Here is a 14,682-nt window from a genome sequence, read left to right as displayed (position 1 = left end):
TACATTTGCAGAGAGAGTTAGATTTGGGTGGGTTATTTTGTCTTTGTGCAGGGTAAATACTGGCTGCTTTATTTTTACACTGCAATTTAGATTTCAGATTGAACACACCACACCCAAATCTAACTCTCTCTACACATGTTATATCTGCCCCCCCAACCTCCCTGCAGTGCACGTGGTTTTGCCCAACTGCTAACAAATTTGCTGCCGCGATCAACTCTGAATTACCCCTATTGTTTTGTGAAGGTGTTGTGTGGCTCTCTGTGGAGTCCACAATTATCCTGGTTCTAGGTTATTATTCTAGGCATCGCATGTCTGGTGTCACACAAGTATAATACTCCTCACACAGTGTAACAATTTACGGGTGTGGGTAACATAGTGTAAGGTTACTTATTTCTATATTAATGGACAATGTAACATAAAGAAGAATTTTAAAAGATTTTCCCCAAAATGTGCTTATTTTTTTTTTTATATAGCAGAATCCCCTCTATCCCAATATATTACCAAAGAAAGCTTTGTCTCTACTGAGAGAAACTAAATTCACCATGGGAATCTCAGAAATAAAGTTAATCACCACCACCAATGGATGCACTCTAAATATTCGGTCATGGGGGGTGTAAACCCTCCAGCCTTGAAGTCATTAAGAAAGATTATCATTGTTTTTGAGCAACAACAAGTATTGATTTTTTTAATTCATAGAGATCAGAGGATCCCTCCGATTCTATTGGTATAAAAGCTTTAACCAAATAACCTTCATCATTTAGAGTTTCTTGTAGAAAGTTTTCATCATAATCTAGTAGCTGGTACTTATCTTCCCCGACAATAAAAAAAGAAGAGTGGATATCTGCAATCAATATTAAATGCCCCCTAACTTTTAGCAGAGAGGACATATGTCTCAGGTCTCTGCGGTACGCATTCTTATCTTCACAAACAGCATCCAGCATTCGGACAGAGAGGATGCAGTCTGCCTTTGGAAGCTCTCTTGGAGATGTAGGGTTCTCCTTGGCCAGGTCACACTTCTCAATACATTTCACTTTTCTTCTCACCATAGCTTCTATATCTTGATAGCTTCCACTGAAATGAAAAATAAACATGTCACTATCATGTTAAAATTGTAGATATTAGGGGGGGGGGGGATGTAATAAACCTTCTAGATAGGGAGAGTGGAGAAGTTACCCATAGCAACCAACACATTTATAGCTATTATTTATCTAGCACAGTTTATAAAATGACAGAAGCTGATTGGATGCTATAGGCAACATCACCACTTTATCTCTCTAAAATGATTAATGCATTTGTACCTCATGGACATTTGCTATCTTCAACACACAGGGCAATTAATTATATGAAAATGGACCTCTTTCTAGAGATGTGCGGCGGGCACTTTTCGTGTTTTGTGTTTTGGTTTTGGTTCTAATTACATTTTCGTGTTTTGGTTTTGGCTTGGTTTTGCCAAAACCACCCTTTCGTGTTTTGGTTTTGGTTTTGGATCTGGATTATTTAAAAAAAAAAACACACATAAAAACAGCTAAAATGACAGAATTTAGGGGTAATTTTGCTCCTACAGTATTATTAACCTCAATAACAATCATTTCCACTCATTTCCAGTCTATTCTGAACACCTCACACCTCACAATATTGTTTTTAGGCCTAAATGTTGCACCAAGGTGACTGTATGACTAAGCTAAGCGACTCAAGTGTGCGGCACAAACACCTGGCCCATCTAGGAGTGGCACTGCAGTTGCAGACAAGATGGCACTATTCAAAAACTAGTCCCCAAACAGCACATGATGCAAAGAAGAAAAAGAGGTGCAATTAGGTAGTTGGATGGCCAAGCTAAGCGACACAAGTGTGCGGAACAAACACCTGGTCCATCTAGGAGTGGAACTGCAGTTACAGACAGGATGGCAGATTTAAAAAAATAGGCTCCAAACAGCACATGATGCAAAGAAGAAAAAGAGGTGCAATTAGGTAGTTGTATGACTAAGCTAAGCGACACAAGTGTGTGGCACAAACACCTGGCCTATCTAGGAGTGGCACTGCAGTGGCAGACAGGATGGCAGATTTAAAAAATAGGCCCCAAGCAGCACATGATGCAACCACTACCACTGGTCTGATGCAGCCCAGCAGGTTGTTAATAATAATATAATTGTAATTTGTTATACTGCAGCAGTGGATATATATATAGCAGCAGCGTATATCGTCACTGGAATTACTGATGACACAGGACACTAGATATATGGCAGCAGAGGACACCAACACTGTGAATGGCTGAACTGATACAACACAATACACTGACTACACTGGACTGGTCTGCACAACACAGCCCCACTTTACAGCTACACTGGATATATGGCAGCAGAGAACACCAACACTGTGACTGCCTGGACTGATGCAGCACAATACACTGACTACACTGGACTGGTCTGCACAACACAGCCCCACTTTACAGCTACACTGGATATATGGCAGCAGAGAACACCAACACTGTGACTGCCTGGACTGATACAGCACAATACACTGAGTGACTACACTGGACTGGTCTGCACAACACAGCACCACTTTACAGCTACACTTGATATATTGGCTGGACTTATCAGCACAACACTTGTCACCCCACTTTCCCGCCCCAATAAACAGAGACTAAGCACACTGAATACACGTTCTCTCACTCTCCGAGACTGGAGTGAAAATGGCCGCGACGCGCGGCTTCTTATATGGAATCCAAATCCCACGAGAATCCAACAGCAGGATGATGACGTGTTGCCAAGTTCGGGTTTCTGAGTCAAGAGGGAAGATCCGAGCCTGGCTCGGATCCGGACTCGGAAAGGCAAAGTTCGGGGGGTTCGGTTCTCTGAGAACCGAACCAGCTCATCTCTACTTTCTATGCCTGGCACATTATGGGGTGTATACAGTGGTGTAACTCCTAAAGGCAGTGGAAGCACTGCCCAATGAGCTCCAGCTGTCAGGGGGGCACCAAGGAGGAATGACTGAGGGGGCTGCTGAACTAGGACAGATATCTCTCCACTCATTTCATAGTGAATTTGCTACAGTCACTGCTGACAGCTGTTCTTGCTGACAAACCCCATTTGTAGACACCTTGAGCTAAAGAGTTCTGGAATGTTTGATAACAGCAGAAGAGTGGGGTACATCAAAGTGTGTGTACAGATGGATCCGGGCTCATCTAATGTGGCTCTATCGCAAACGTGTACACCCGGTGTTACTAGATGATCCAGCGCCTATCTGCGCTACGGGAGTGCACTGAGACGCTCCCATAGCAGTGAATGGGGCACGTGCATGTCTCACACGCACGCGCTTCCCATATGCTGCGATAGGCGAGCCTCAGCGCATGCGCTGCGGTGCAGATGGAGCCACGATTAGACCTTATGCAATGCAAGTGAGCGGTTAGGCCACAGGGATTGTCACTGTCTGATTATTGGTATTAGAAAAAAAACTCCCATCGTAAGAAGGTTTAGTACTGCTCATGTTAGCTGTAAATGTAACAAGAATATAAGTGTAGTAGATGGTGACCCAAGGCTAATACAATGGTCCTCCCCCAGGAAATGATTTGTTTGGAGGTATACAGTAAATTATACTGTTACTGTTAATTCGGTCTTAGCTTGTGTGTTGAAACCCATTCTGTGATGTAATGTATTGTTCCATCCACAGTTCCAGTGAATGCTCTGTGATGAACAGGGGAATGTCATATGGAATACTAGTAAATGGGATATGGTATATGTCAGGTCACCGCAGCTGCACCCACCCCATCCTGTCACTTTGGAACTGCAGGGCATGACAGGGCCGTCTTAACAGCAGTGCAGGCCCCTGGGCAAAGTAATATACTGGGGCCTCTACCCATCCTCCAGCAGTTCCTGTCCCCTCACCACCTCCCCACTTGACCCTATCCCCTCCCGCCTCCTCCGCTACCTCTCTCCTTCTGCTTGTTCCCATCCTTCCCACCTTCTCAATCTGTCCCTCTCATCAGGCACTATCCCCTCTGCCTTCAAGCATGCACTCATCTCTCCTATTCTTAAAAAACCTACACTTGATCCAAACACTCTCTCCAACTACCGACCCATCTCTCTCCTCCCTTTTGCCTCCAAACTCCTTGAGCGTATTGTCTACAACCATCTTACTTCCTTTCTTTCCTCACACTCACTGCTTGACCCATTCCAGTCTGGCTTCCGTCCTCTCCACTCCACTGAAACTGCCCTTACAAAAGTATGCAATGACCTCCATGCTGCTAAATCTAAGGGACACTACTCTATACTTATTCTACTTGATCTCTCTGCTGCTTTTGACACTGTGGACCATCCTCTCCTACTGCAAATTCTTCACTCCATTGGTCTGCATGACACTGCCCTCTCTTGCCTGTCCTCCTACCTCTCTGACCGTTCTTTCTCTGTCTCCTCTCATGACTCCACCTCCCCCTCACTTCCACTAACTGTAGGGGTACCCCAAGGTTCTGTCCTTGGTCCTCTTCTCTTCTCTCTCTATACGTCCTCACTAGGTAAGCTCATTAGTTCTTTTGGTTTCCAATATCACCTCTACGCTGATGACACCCAAATCTATCTTTCCTCTCCAGACCTCTCCCCTGCTCTCCTCACTCGTATCTCCAACTGTCTCTCTGCTACCTCTTCCTGGATGTCCCAGCGCTTTCTTAAACTTAACATGTCTAAGACCGAGCTGATCATCTTCCCTCCCTCCCGCATAACCTCACCTCCTACAATCTCATTATCTATTGATAGCACTACTATCTCCTCTAGCCCCCAAGTGCGCTGTCTTGGAGTAATCCTTGACTCCTTCCTCTCCTTCAAACCACACATTCAGCACCTCTCACAAACCTGCCATTTTCATCTAAAAAATATTTCCAGGATCAGACCCTTTCTGACCCAGGATGCTACTAAGACTCTTATCCACTCACTGGTCATCTCCAGACTGGACTACTGTAATCTGCTCCTGACTGGCATTCCTGACAAATACCTCTCTCCACTCCAATCTATCCTCAATGCTGCTGCCCGGCTCATCTTCCTCACCAAACGCACTACGTCCACCTCTCCTCTCTTACTAGACCTTCACTGGCTCCCCTTCCCTTTCAGAATCCATTTCAAGCTTCTCACACTCGCTTACAAAGCCCTCACCCACTCCTCTCCCATCTACATCTCTGACCTTATCTCCCTTTACACTCCCACCCGTCCTCTTCGCTCTGCTAATGCACGCCGACTCTCCTGCCTACGGATTACTTCCTCCCACTCCTACCTCCAAGATTTCTCACGTGCTGCACCACTTCTTTGGAATTCCCTACCTCTCCCCCTCAGACTCTCCACCTCTCTACAAAACTTCAAACGGGCTCTCAAGACCCACTTCTTCACCAAACCCAGCCAAATCTCATCCTAACCCTCTGTTCTACGCTCTCTATGTACCCCAACTGTGTCACCCCTGTCTGTCTACCCCTCCCCTTTAGAATGTAAGCTCTCACGAGCAGGGCCCTCTTCCCTCATGTGCTTATCCTTTCTTACTTTAATAATCTTCAACTGCACCAATTCCATCAGTCTTCTGCCACCTGATACTTATTCCAGTGTCATCTGCTGATGTAACTATGTTTATTTACCCTGTACTTGTCCTATACTGTCATCAACTGTAAGTTGCTGTTTTCCTGTTTGATTATGTGTTTATGTACTCTGTAATTGGGCGCTGCGGAACCCTTGTGGCGCCATATAAATAAAGGATAATAATAAAATAATAATAGGAATAGGGCATGCTATTAACGGCAGCTTTGATGTCCGTCAGGCAGTAGGGGGTGTTCTATCTTCTGCTCAGCATGTAGAACCTGGAGCAGCAATTTCTGCTTTTTACTCCTTTACTGCACAGATGGGGTGGGAGGTAGATCACTAAACTGTTGAAGGAGGCAATGGGCTGAATGAAGGAGCCCCAGTACATGACTTCCAGGGTGGTAGGGGATGTTTAATATGCAGGGGAGAGGTGGATAGTGGATTGGTCTTAATATTTATAATTTTCTGGTGGGAGGGCTGCTTGCTTAATTGCAGATATCTCCATTTTCTGTAAATAAATATCTTAGCTTTCAATGGGATAAAAAAAAAAGCTAGGGAGTCCCACCTTTCAGAAGGTACTGGGGACCTGGGGATCAGAGTTCAGGAGCCAGAGCAATCCACCTGACAAAAATATAAAACTGTATACCAGGCATGTGTAGCTGGAGCAGGGACCAGCTGCTGGAAGGCTGATATCTCTGGTTCTGGGCATAGTAGAGACGATCTGTCAGTGTCCACCGAAAGGGAAGATTCCCAACTTTTGGAATATACCCTTAGAAAAACTCTACGTCAGACAAAACCTGAGATACAGTATCTGGCTCGGAAGAGCAATTAACAGGCTCAGATGGGAATCACTGCTTTGAAGTCAGATATGTCTGGTTCCCCAGTGATGATTTTAAAATATCTGGTACCCATGGAAGAATGGGACCCTCAACTATCAGCCTAGGTCCCTTATACTTCTGGGTCCCTAGGACAATTGCCCATTGAGCCCATATGAAAAGATGTCCCTGGGGCAGGACCACCTCACATGACTAGAATGGGGAAAGACCTGACTGTGTGAAGACAACCCGGAGGCAGATCAAAGCTACCATGGCAGCCAAGCCGCTCCCCGTGCACACTTGATGATCTAATTTCTATCAGCAGTCATCTTTATGTAATAGATATCATCTCTTATTAGCTCACCATTTGTAATCAACACAATTGAAGGGATTTAGATTTTTTTTTAATTAGGTGTTCTGTTCCTACAAGTAAGACACTTTGATCAGACCTGATGTAGATCAGATCTTTAGCACTTTTTTGTTTTTTTACCATTTAATATAATAAAAGGCGAACGCTGCTCCTCACCTCTGTGGGGGCAAGTCAAGTGTTTTGCGCACCGGCAGCCATTAGATGGTGCCTGATGGAGCAATTCAAAAGTTGCTCCATTCGGGCAGCAGAGCCACCGCCACTGACACTACTGTTCTGTTGTTCCATCATTCTGACGGGCTGCTAAAAGTTTTTGGATAATAATTAAAATATAATTATATAGTTACCTTGCATCTCCTTCCTCAGCTGCAATTTGTGCAGCAAAAGTCCAATCATGGGCATCTGTATCTTTATTCACCCATTTTTTCAGTTCCTCGACACATGGGTCATTACAGTCTAAAATGATAATTTCTTTGAATAACGCACAGGCTGGCAAGAGTTGATAGATGATGGGACCAGCAGTTAGATCAATTAGGATATTTCCTCTAATGTTTTCTGTAGAAAAAAAAATCAATTTGTAATAAAATGAAATCAGGAAAAGTAAAACACCATTCAGCGTAGAGTATCCCTCACTTAAGTAGAAGGCTATACAGCCTCATGTTGACAAGGACTATATAGCCAGTCATTATTTCTACACCACATTGTCTTATTTAACTACGTCAACATGGCTAAAATGAAGACATATGCCATGTCTATTTAGTCATACTGTCAACAATAGGGTTATAGTTAGGGTTCGGCTTAGGGAAAGGGTGAGTTGTCGACATTATGCCAATGTTGACATGTACTCTATCAACATGGAGTACCCGTCGTTATTTTTGAATTTCCATTATGATCGTAGACAATATAACTGTCAATAAATCATGCCACACTCAGTAGAAGTCTTATGAGATACCCTACCTGCACTGTGTCACTTTACCTTTTAATTACTCCTAAAACAAAATCAGGCACCACAATTATAGGCGCTTCAGGGAGGGTGGTGGTAAGGATCCAACAGACAAAAATTCAAAAAGTTGATATTGTGTGGGGTGCATCGGACGCAGCCCGAAACTGCACAGTTGTCCACATTTATTCACATATATTTATTAATAATTATTTATAAAGTGGCTACTTATCAAACAGTGTTTAACAGACCATTTATAATCATTCAAGCAGAACTTCCAATGAGCAAGTGAAGCTTGTAGTACACACTCCCCACTGATACATTTTTATTCACGGTCGAGTCCCATTATTATGATCACCTCCTACATTTGGCCCATGTAGTACATCACCTGTCGTCCGCTGGCTTGGTGGGTATATAAGGTGTGCGATAGGCCGTCTGCACACATATCACTCGTTGCTGTCATGGGTAAGAGGGGCGATTTATCCAAGTTGCAAAAAGGGATGATTATCGGCTTTTGGGCCAACAGTGGCAGGTTTCTGAAACAGGGCAGTTTGTGAACTGTTTGCATGCTTCTGTGGTTTAGGTGTATCATAACTGGACAACTGGCAACATTGTGAATCACCGACATGGAAACTGCGGAGAACCACATGCCATTGATGTGAGAGGTGAACGTCCACTACGAAGGTGCGTGAAGGCCGACCGTCACGCTACATTGGAGTAGCTCACCATCAAAATTAACCTGAGGGCTACCAGACGTGTGTCTAAAATGACAGTTTAGCGAACCCTGCTGTGTATGGGTCTCCGAAGCAAATGGATGGTCACTGCACCTACAGTAGCTGGTGGTCATAATAATGTGACTTGACCATGTATATGGGGACATTTGTTGTATTGTATCCATCACATAAATTTAAAAAGATAAAGATTGTTTAAAACTATTATACACCTTCACTGCTGATGGTTTTCTGACCCTGGTGCTGAGGTAATTTTTTTCAAATTTGCGTTTGTCACATTCAGAGCCGGCCCTAGGCATAGGCAAACTAGGCAAATGCCTAGGGCATTTGGTGTGCCTAGGGGCACAAGCAGGTTCTGCTGATTAAAATGATATGCGGCATGCCTATATTCTGTGTATGACTGCGGCTGTATCTGCATATGAAATGCTGCTTTACAGTGGAAATCACTGTAACGTAGCATTTTGATTGCAGGTACAGTGACAGTCGCACACAGAATATAGGCATGCCACATATCATTTTAATCAGCAGAAGCTGCTTGTGCAATCTAGCCACATAGTATTGCAAATAAGTTGCATTTTCATCAAAAAAGGCCTGTGCACCAAATGTGCACACTGTTCCTATTTAAAATATACTGTAGGGGATAGGAACAAAAAAACAAGGACTACCATGGGTGAGGAGTGATCGTGCTGTGAAAGGGGTGCTTGGTCAGAGGGAGAACTAGCGGCGGTGCTAGGGGGCACCAGCCAAAATCTTGCCTAGGGCATCATATTAGGTAGGGCCAGCTCTGGTCACATTCCAACATCAATATCACAGATTCTTTTTTTATGCAGTACCTACACAAAATATATTGTACAGTACCTTGTTTTTTTCCCAGAAAACTTTGTATTTTTGGAAAATACCATTATTTATTTTTACTCATTCTATCATATGTAAAAAATAATAATAAATAAATAAATAAATAAATAAACCAAATCAATAACCCACCTTTCCAAAATAGTAAAATGCAGTGAAATATTCACTGTCTCAAGTTAAATGCTTACTTTATGTAGGAAGAATATTGTAGCCCAACAGGTCCAACCAATTTAAAAGCTAGAAAACCTACCATGTTAAATGAGAGATTCATTTTTTAACAAAATATGAGGAATGTATGGGCTTTAGATCCCCCCCCCCCCCCATCCCAACTGTGGAAAATTTTACTTTTTGTGCAATGTTTCAGTTATACCCCTTTCACATCACAAAAATAACCCGGTATCGACACGGGTCAGTGTGCGGTGTGAAAAGGCCACCATGGCCGAATTCCCGGGTCGCCTGACCTGGTAATTCAACACGGGTTATATTATAAGAAGTGTTATTCCCGGGTTGAAGATCCGGGTCAGTGGCAGCGTAAACGGATTCGACCCGGGACCCATTTTTACTACATAGGGAGAGGCAAAGCGGGCATGACCTCAACTCCCAGCATCACCTCTGCCCCATTGCTGGCTCCGTCCCCCACCACTATGGCAACCGACCCGGCAAATTGCTGGCTCGGGAAGCCAGCACTTAACCGCCAATGCCGGATCCCACCCAGGAAGGACCTGTTTCCAATTCCCGGGTGGGATCCATCATTGGAGAAGTGAAAAGGGTTTGTAAGGGGTCCAGTGATGGACTGGGGTCCGAATTCATCCCTGGCATGTGTGTGCGCGTGTGCACATGAAAGGGGCACGTGCGGTGTACAGGGCCGCGCAGGCACTAAAGTTGGAGGCATGGTGCGAGTCAGTAGGGCGTGGACTTGCGGCATGCCCCCGTTTCCATGGAGATGGATGGGGTGCGGGGGCACACGACAAGCACACAGGGGCATGTCGCGAGTCATGGGGACGTGGACTCGCAGCATGCCTGCATTTCTATGGACACAGGAAGGGAGGCGGGGGAGCAGCCAGAGCAGAGAGCCAGAGGCTGTTCTACGTGCGGCCTTCCTGGCTCTCTGCCTGACAGGACCGGCCCACCAGCCCATCGGCCCTTCTGGCATTTGCCAGAGTGTCAGATGGGCAGTCCGGCCCTGTAGGGCTCTATTCATGAAGCAGTGAAAAGTGTGGAGAAGTTGCCCATGGCAACCAATCAGCATTGAAGTAACATTTATAATTTGCATACTATACAATTGTACGGAGCAGCTGATTGGTGCCATGGGCAACTTCTCCACAGGCTCACTTCTCCACTCTTTACACTGCTTCATAAATAGACCCTTATAGTTTGCTAATAGGGTACATTGTTTTAAATTGGAGACTCACCTCCTTCATGAACATGTGGGCAGGGCTGAAGAGGGCTTGGATGGGCACAGATAATGTAAAGGGCGTAGCAGGAGGCGTGTCCACATCCCCTTAAAAAAATTATGACAAATGTTATTTTCAGTGCCACGCTGATCAAGGTGGAGGGTGCCATGAGGACCTCAGTCAGGGGCTAGTCCAGGGGCAGTCAACAGTGTGATTGCTTTCACCCCACAGAGGTAGAGGAGGAAGCAGCCTCCATGGCCCCATTGCAGCCCAGCACACTGCAGTGTGTGTTGGGCTGGGGAGACAAACTGTAGGATGCTGACAGGTAAGAGGGGGACCAGGGATGAGGCAGAGGTAGACCTCTGCTGAGACCCTCCAGCAAGTCTACCCCTCGGTAATTAGTACCTGTTCACCCCAGGGTCATTTTAACAACATTTTAGGCCCTGGTCAAAGCAATGTACTGGAGCCCATATCCACTCATTCATGGAAATAATTGGGGGGAAAAATAAAAAATGTAACCTTCTGCTGTCTGGCACTGTCTTTGCACATGAATGGTGGTTAGCACTTTGATTGGTGGATAGCTCCAGCCATTCACCAATCAGCATGCTTGTTGGCAGTCATTCACTGTCTTGTGCAGGCTGGGAGGCAGGTAGAGAATGTTGTCTGGTTGCTCTAATTGTATTGGACAGCATTCTGCCTCCCAAGAAGCTCTGGAGACACCAGCCCGGGAAGCAGATGCTCCCCAGCTCAGTCCAACCCTGCTCAAAGGCACCTAGAATCATTAAGATAGCCCTGGCTCCCTGCCTCTCGGCGGCCATGTGTGCGGGTCAGTATGGGGGAGTTAGGGCACAATGTGCCCTTTCCACATTTATGGAAAACTATTTTTTTGCACAGCACTGGGCGGTATTTTCTGGTTATCACTAATAATTGCTGCTAAGAGGGCCAGATCATTTTATAGAGGGGACTCTCTTTGAAATTTAGGTGACAGATGTATTGTGCTAATGGGCATGAAAGCGCCTTCCCAGAAATACAGTATATGTCTGTTTTCTGTAGCGCAGGGTAATACTGTCTGTACAATAACTGCTAGTAGGACACATTATTTGAAAGTGGGGAGTCAATACTTTTAAATAAGGGTGCACACTTGGTTGCAGTTGTCATTATGGGGATGATAGGGTATGTAGTGCCCCCCTCCCCCTCCCCAATATATGGAAAATTAAAGTTTTCCATAACATGGGGTAAAATTGCCTGGTGATCACTAGGAAATACACACTAAGGGGCTGCTTCATGAATAGCTCGCTGCCTAGGTGTCATCCTTGTCTCTGATCAGTCCTTTGTTCCCCACATTCAATCTGTCTCAAGATCATGTTACATGCATCTAAAAAACATATCTAAAATACAACCATACCTTACACAAGACACTGCTAAAACTCTAATCCACGCTCTCATTATCTCCCGCATTGATTATTGCAATAGTCTCCTAACTGGTCTTCCCAAAACGAGACTCTCACCACTAAAATCCATTCTGAATGCAGCGGCGAGGCTTATCTTCCTCGCTAGACGTTCATCGTCTGCAGATCCACTCTGTCAGTCCCTCCATTGGTTACCTGTACTCTACCGCATTCAATATAAAATACTTTTACTCACACACAAGGCCATTAACCAAACTACACCAACGTACATCACTTCGCTTATCACAAAATATCTTTCCAACTCGACCTCTTCGCTTTTCACAAGACCTGCGTCTCTCATCCACACTCATTACTCGCTCCCACTCACGACTGCAGGACTTTCATCGGGCTGCACTCACTCTGTGGAATGCCCTACCACGCACAATAAGACTCTCCTCTAGTCTCCAAACCTTCAAGCGTTCCCTGAAAACTCACCTCTTTAGGCAAGCGTATCAAATTCTAGAACCGCCCACATAACTTTCATAAACCTTCCTATCAAATTGCATCCACTCTGTACAGTCCACACATATCCTCACATGTCTTCTAATTCTATGCAATAGATAGGCATATGTACACAAGGAAAGGTGCTATTTCCCCATAGATTGTAAGCTTGCGAGCAGGGCTTCCTACCTCTATGACTGTTATCACCCAGTTTGTTATTGTTATTCTCAAATTGTAAAGCGCAACGGAATTTGCTGCGCTATATAAGAAACTGTTAATAAATAAATAATAAATAAATAAATAGTCCCCATAATTACCAGACATATGGATACACCCATAAAGAAATGGAAAATATACTTTCAGCAGTTTTATAAGTAAAAGACCCACTCTACCCCTACCTAGCTGGCTCCTGATAGTAGTGTTGTGATTTGCGGATTGAAAGGGGGCATGGCCGAATGCCATAAAGCATTTGCCCCATTAGAGACCTGTGCTGAAGCCTAGCCAGACTGTAACATGTCTTTCCCCATCCCTTCCTTCCTCCTCCACATGTCTCTCTCACTCTCCCTCTGTCTCTCCCTCTCTTTGTCTTACCCTCTTTATCTCCCTGACGCTATCTCTCTCCCTGACACGACCTCACTCTCTCTGAAGTGCTGTCACTCTATCCCTCTCTCTAACACCTTCACTCTCTCCCCTCTCACCCCTCTCTCTTTCTCCATCACCCTCTTTCTACTGCTCCTCTCTCTGTCTCTCTCCTCTCTTTCCTTCTCTCTGACACCCTCTCACTCTTACTCTTCCCTCTCTTTATCTCTTTCCCTGACATCCTCTCTCTCTCTCTCTCTCTTGCACTGACACTCTCTCTCTTTTCCTGACCCCCCTCTCTATCCCTGACACCTCACACCATCTCGCTCTTTCCCGCTCCTCTCCTGACATCCTCACTCTCTCTCTGACACCATTTTTTTCTCTCTCGCTCTTCTCTCTCTCTTGCTGATATTGTCTCTCGCTCTCTCTCTTATTCTCTCCCTCTCTCTCCTTCTCTCTCTGCCTTGTACCCACTCTTTGTCTGTCTCTCCCTGACACCCTGTTGTCACTCTCTCACTCCACTCACACTCTCTCCTGCACCCCTTAGGGGCTAAGCAGTGACAACGGTGGGATGCGCAGTGAATTTTATTGGTGGGGTCCCCACACATTTGTCGCCCTGGGGCACACACTAACTTTTATCTGGCCCTGCGGGGGAATGAACATATCAAAGATCATTTCAGTCACATGTACAGGGTAGAAGCAAGGTTCTGTGTAAATCTATAAAAGAATGAAAGACAGATACTGTAGAATTATAATTATATTGCCAGTGATATCCCTCCAGTGTCTATCCCACATTTTGCACTACTGTATACAATGGAATACATGATGCAGCCTAACAAACACCGCATACTCTATCTACATACATACCTGTGGAAAACACTTTGTGAAGTAGCTTCAATGGCAATATGACTGCATCCTGTAAAATATTTTTATCCACTGTTGCTGAAAAATATGTTTTAAGCATTAGTTTTGCATTCAAATCATCAGATTGGTAATACTTCAGTGGAGAGGACGCCATTGTGTAAGTATTTCAACAGCAAGTTATTCTACTAATAGTGAAAACCTCAACCACATTTTATAGTGCATTAACAGGATGATCTGAATAATACATGGGTGTTATTTCAATATTTATCACATGCTGATATTTATTTACAGTACTACAGTCACATGATTGCCTGCTCTCTACACACACATCCTCAGGCCTGATAACATCAAAGGAGGTGGGGTTGGAATATTTCTGTCCCAATTTTTCACATTTCTCAGTTCTACCACTGACTCCATTACTCACATTTACATAATTTGAAGTATATTCTTTTAGGATTTTGATCCATTTTTCTCTGTGTTGCTGCCATCTATCGCCCACCTGGGCAACACAAACTATTTCTGGAAGATTTTTCTGCTTGGCTGCCTCACTTCTTATCCTCTGATATTCCCACACTCATTATGGGTGAATTAAATATCACTTTTGACAGTCCACAATCTCCCAATGCCCCTGAATTACTCTTTCTAACCTCCTCTCATGGCCTCTCCTAATGGTCTGACTCCTCTACTCATCAGGAGGGCCAC

At 44.7% G+C, this 14,682-nt stretch overlaps 1 protein-coding gene across 1 annotated transcript; it reads right to left on the bottom strand.

The window, feature by feature from the left end:
* Positions 1–205: 205 nt before the first annotated feature.
* Positions 206–14,134, bottom strand: LOC135050894 (nicotinamide N-methyltransferase-like). The gene is made up of 3 exons (XM_063957160.1): positions 13,984–14,134; positions 7,079–7,286; positions 206–1,071 (listed from the first exon to the last, which is right to left on the bottom strand). The coding sequence occupies exons 1-3, from the start codon at positions 14,132–14,134 to the stop codon at positions 651–653; spliced, it is 780 nt and encodes a 259-aa protein (XP_063813230.1). The 3' UTR covers positions 206–650.
* Between the last annotated feature and the right edge of the window lie 548 nt (positions 14,135–14,682).

The sequence above is a fragment of the Pseudophryne corroboree genome, chromosome 1 (genome assembly GCF_028390025.1).
Source record: "Pseudophryne corroboree isolate aPseCor3 chromosome 1, aPseCor3.hap2, whole genome shotgun sequence".
Classification (NCBI taxonomy): domain Eukaryota; kingdom Metazoa; phylum Chordata; class Amphibia; order Anura; family Myobatrachidae; genus Pseudophryne; species Pseudophryne corroboree.
This window is presented reverse-complemented; position numbering and strand designations above follow the sequence as displayed.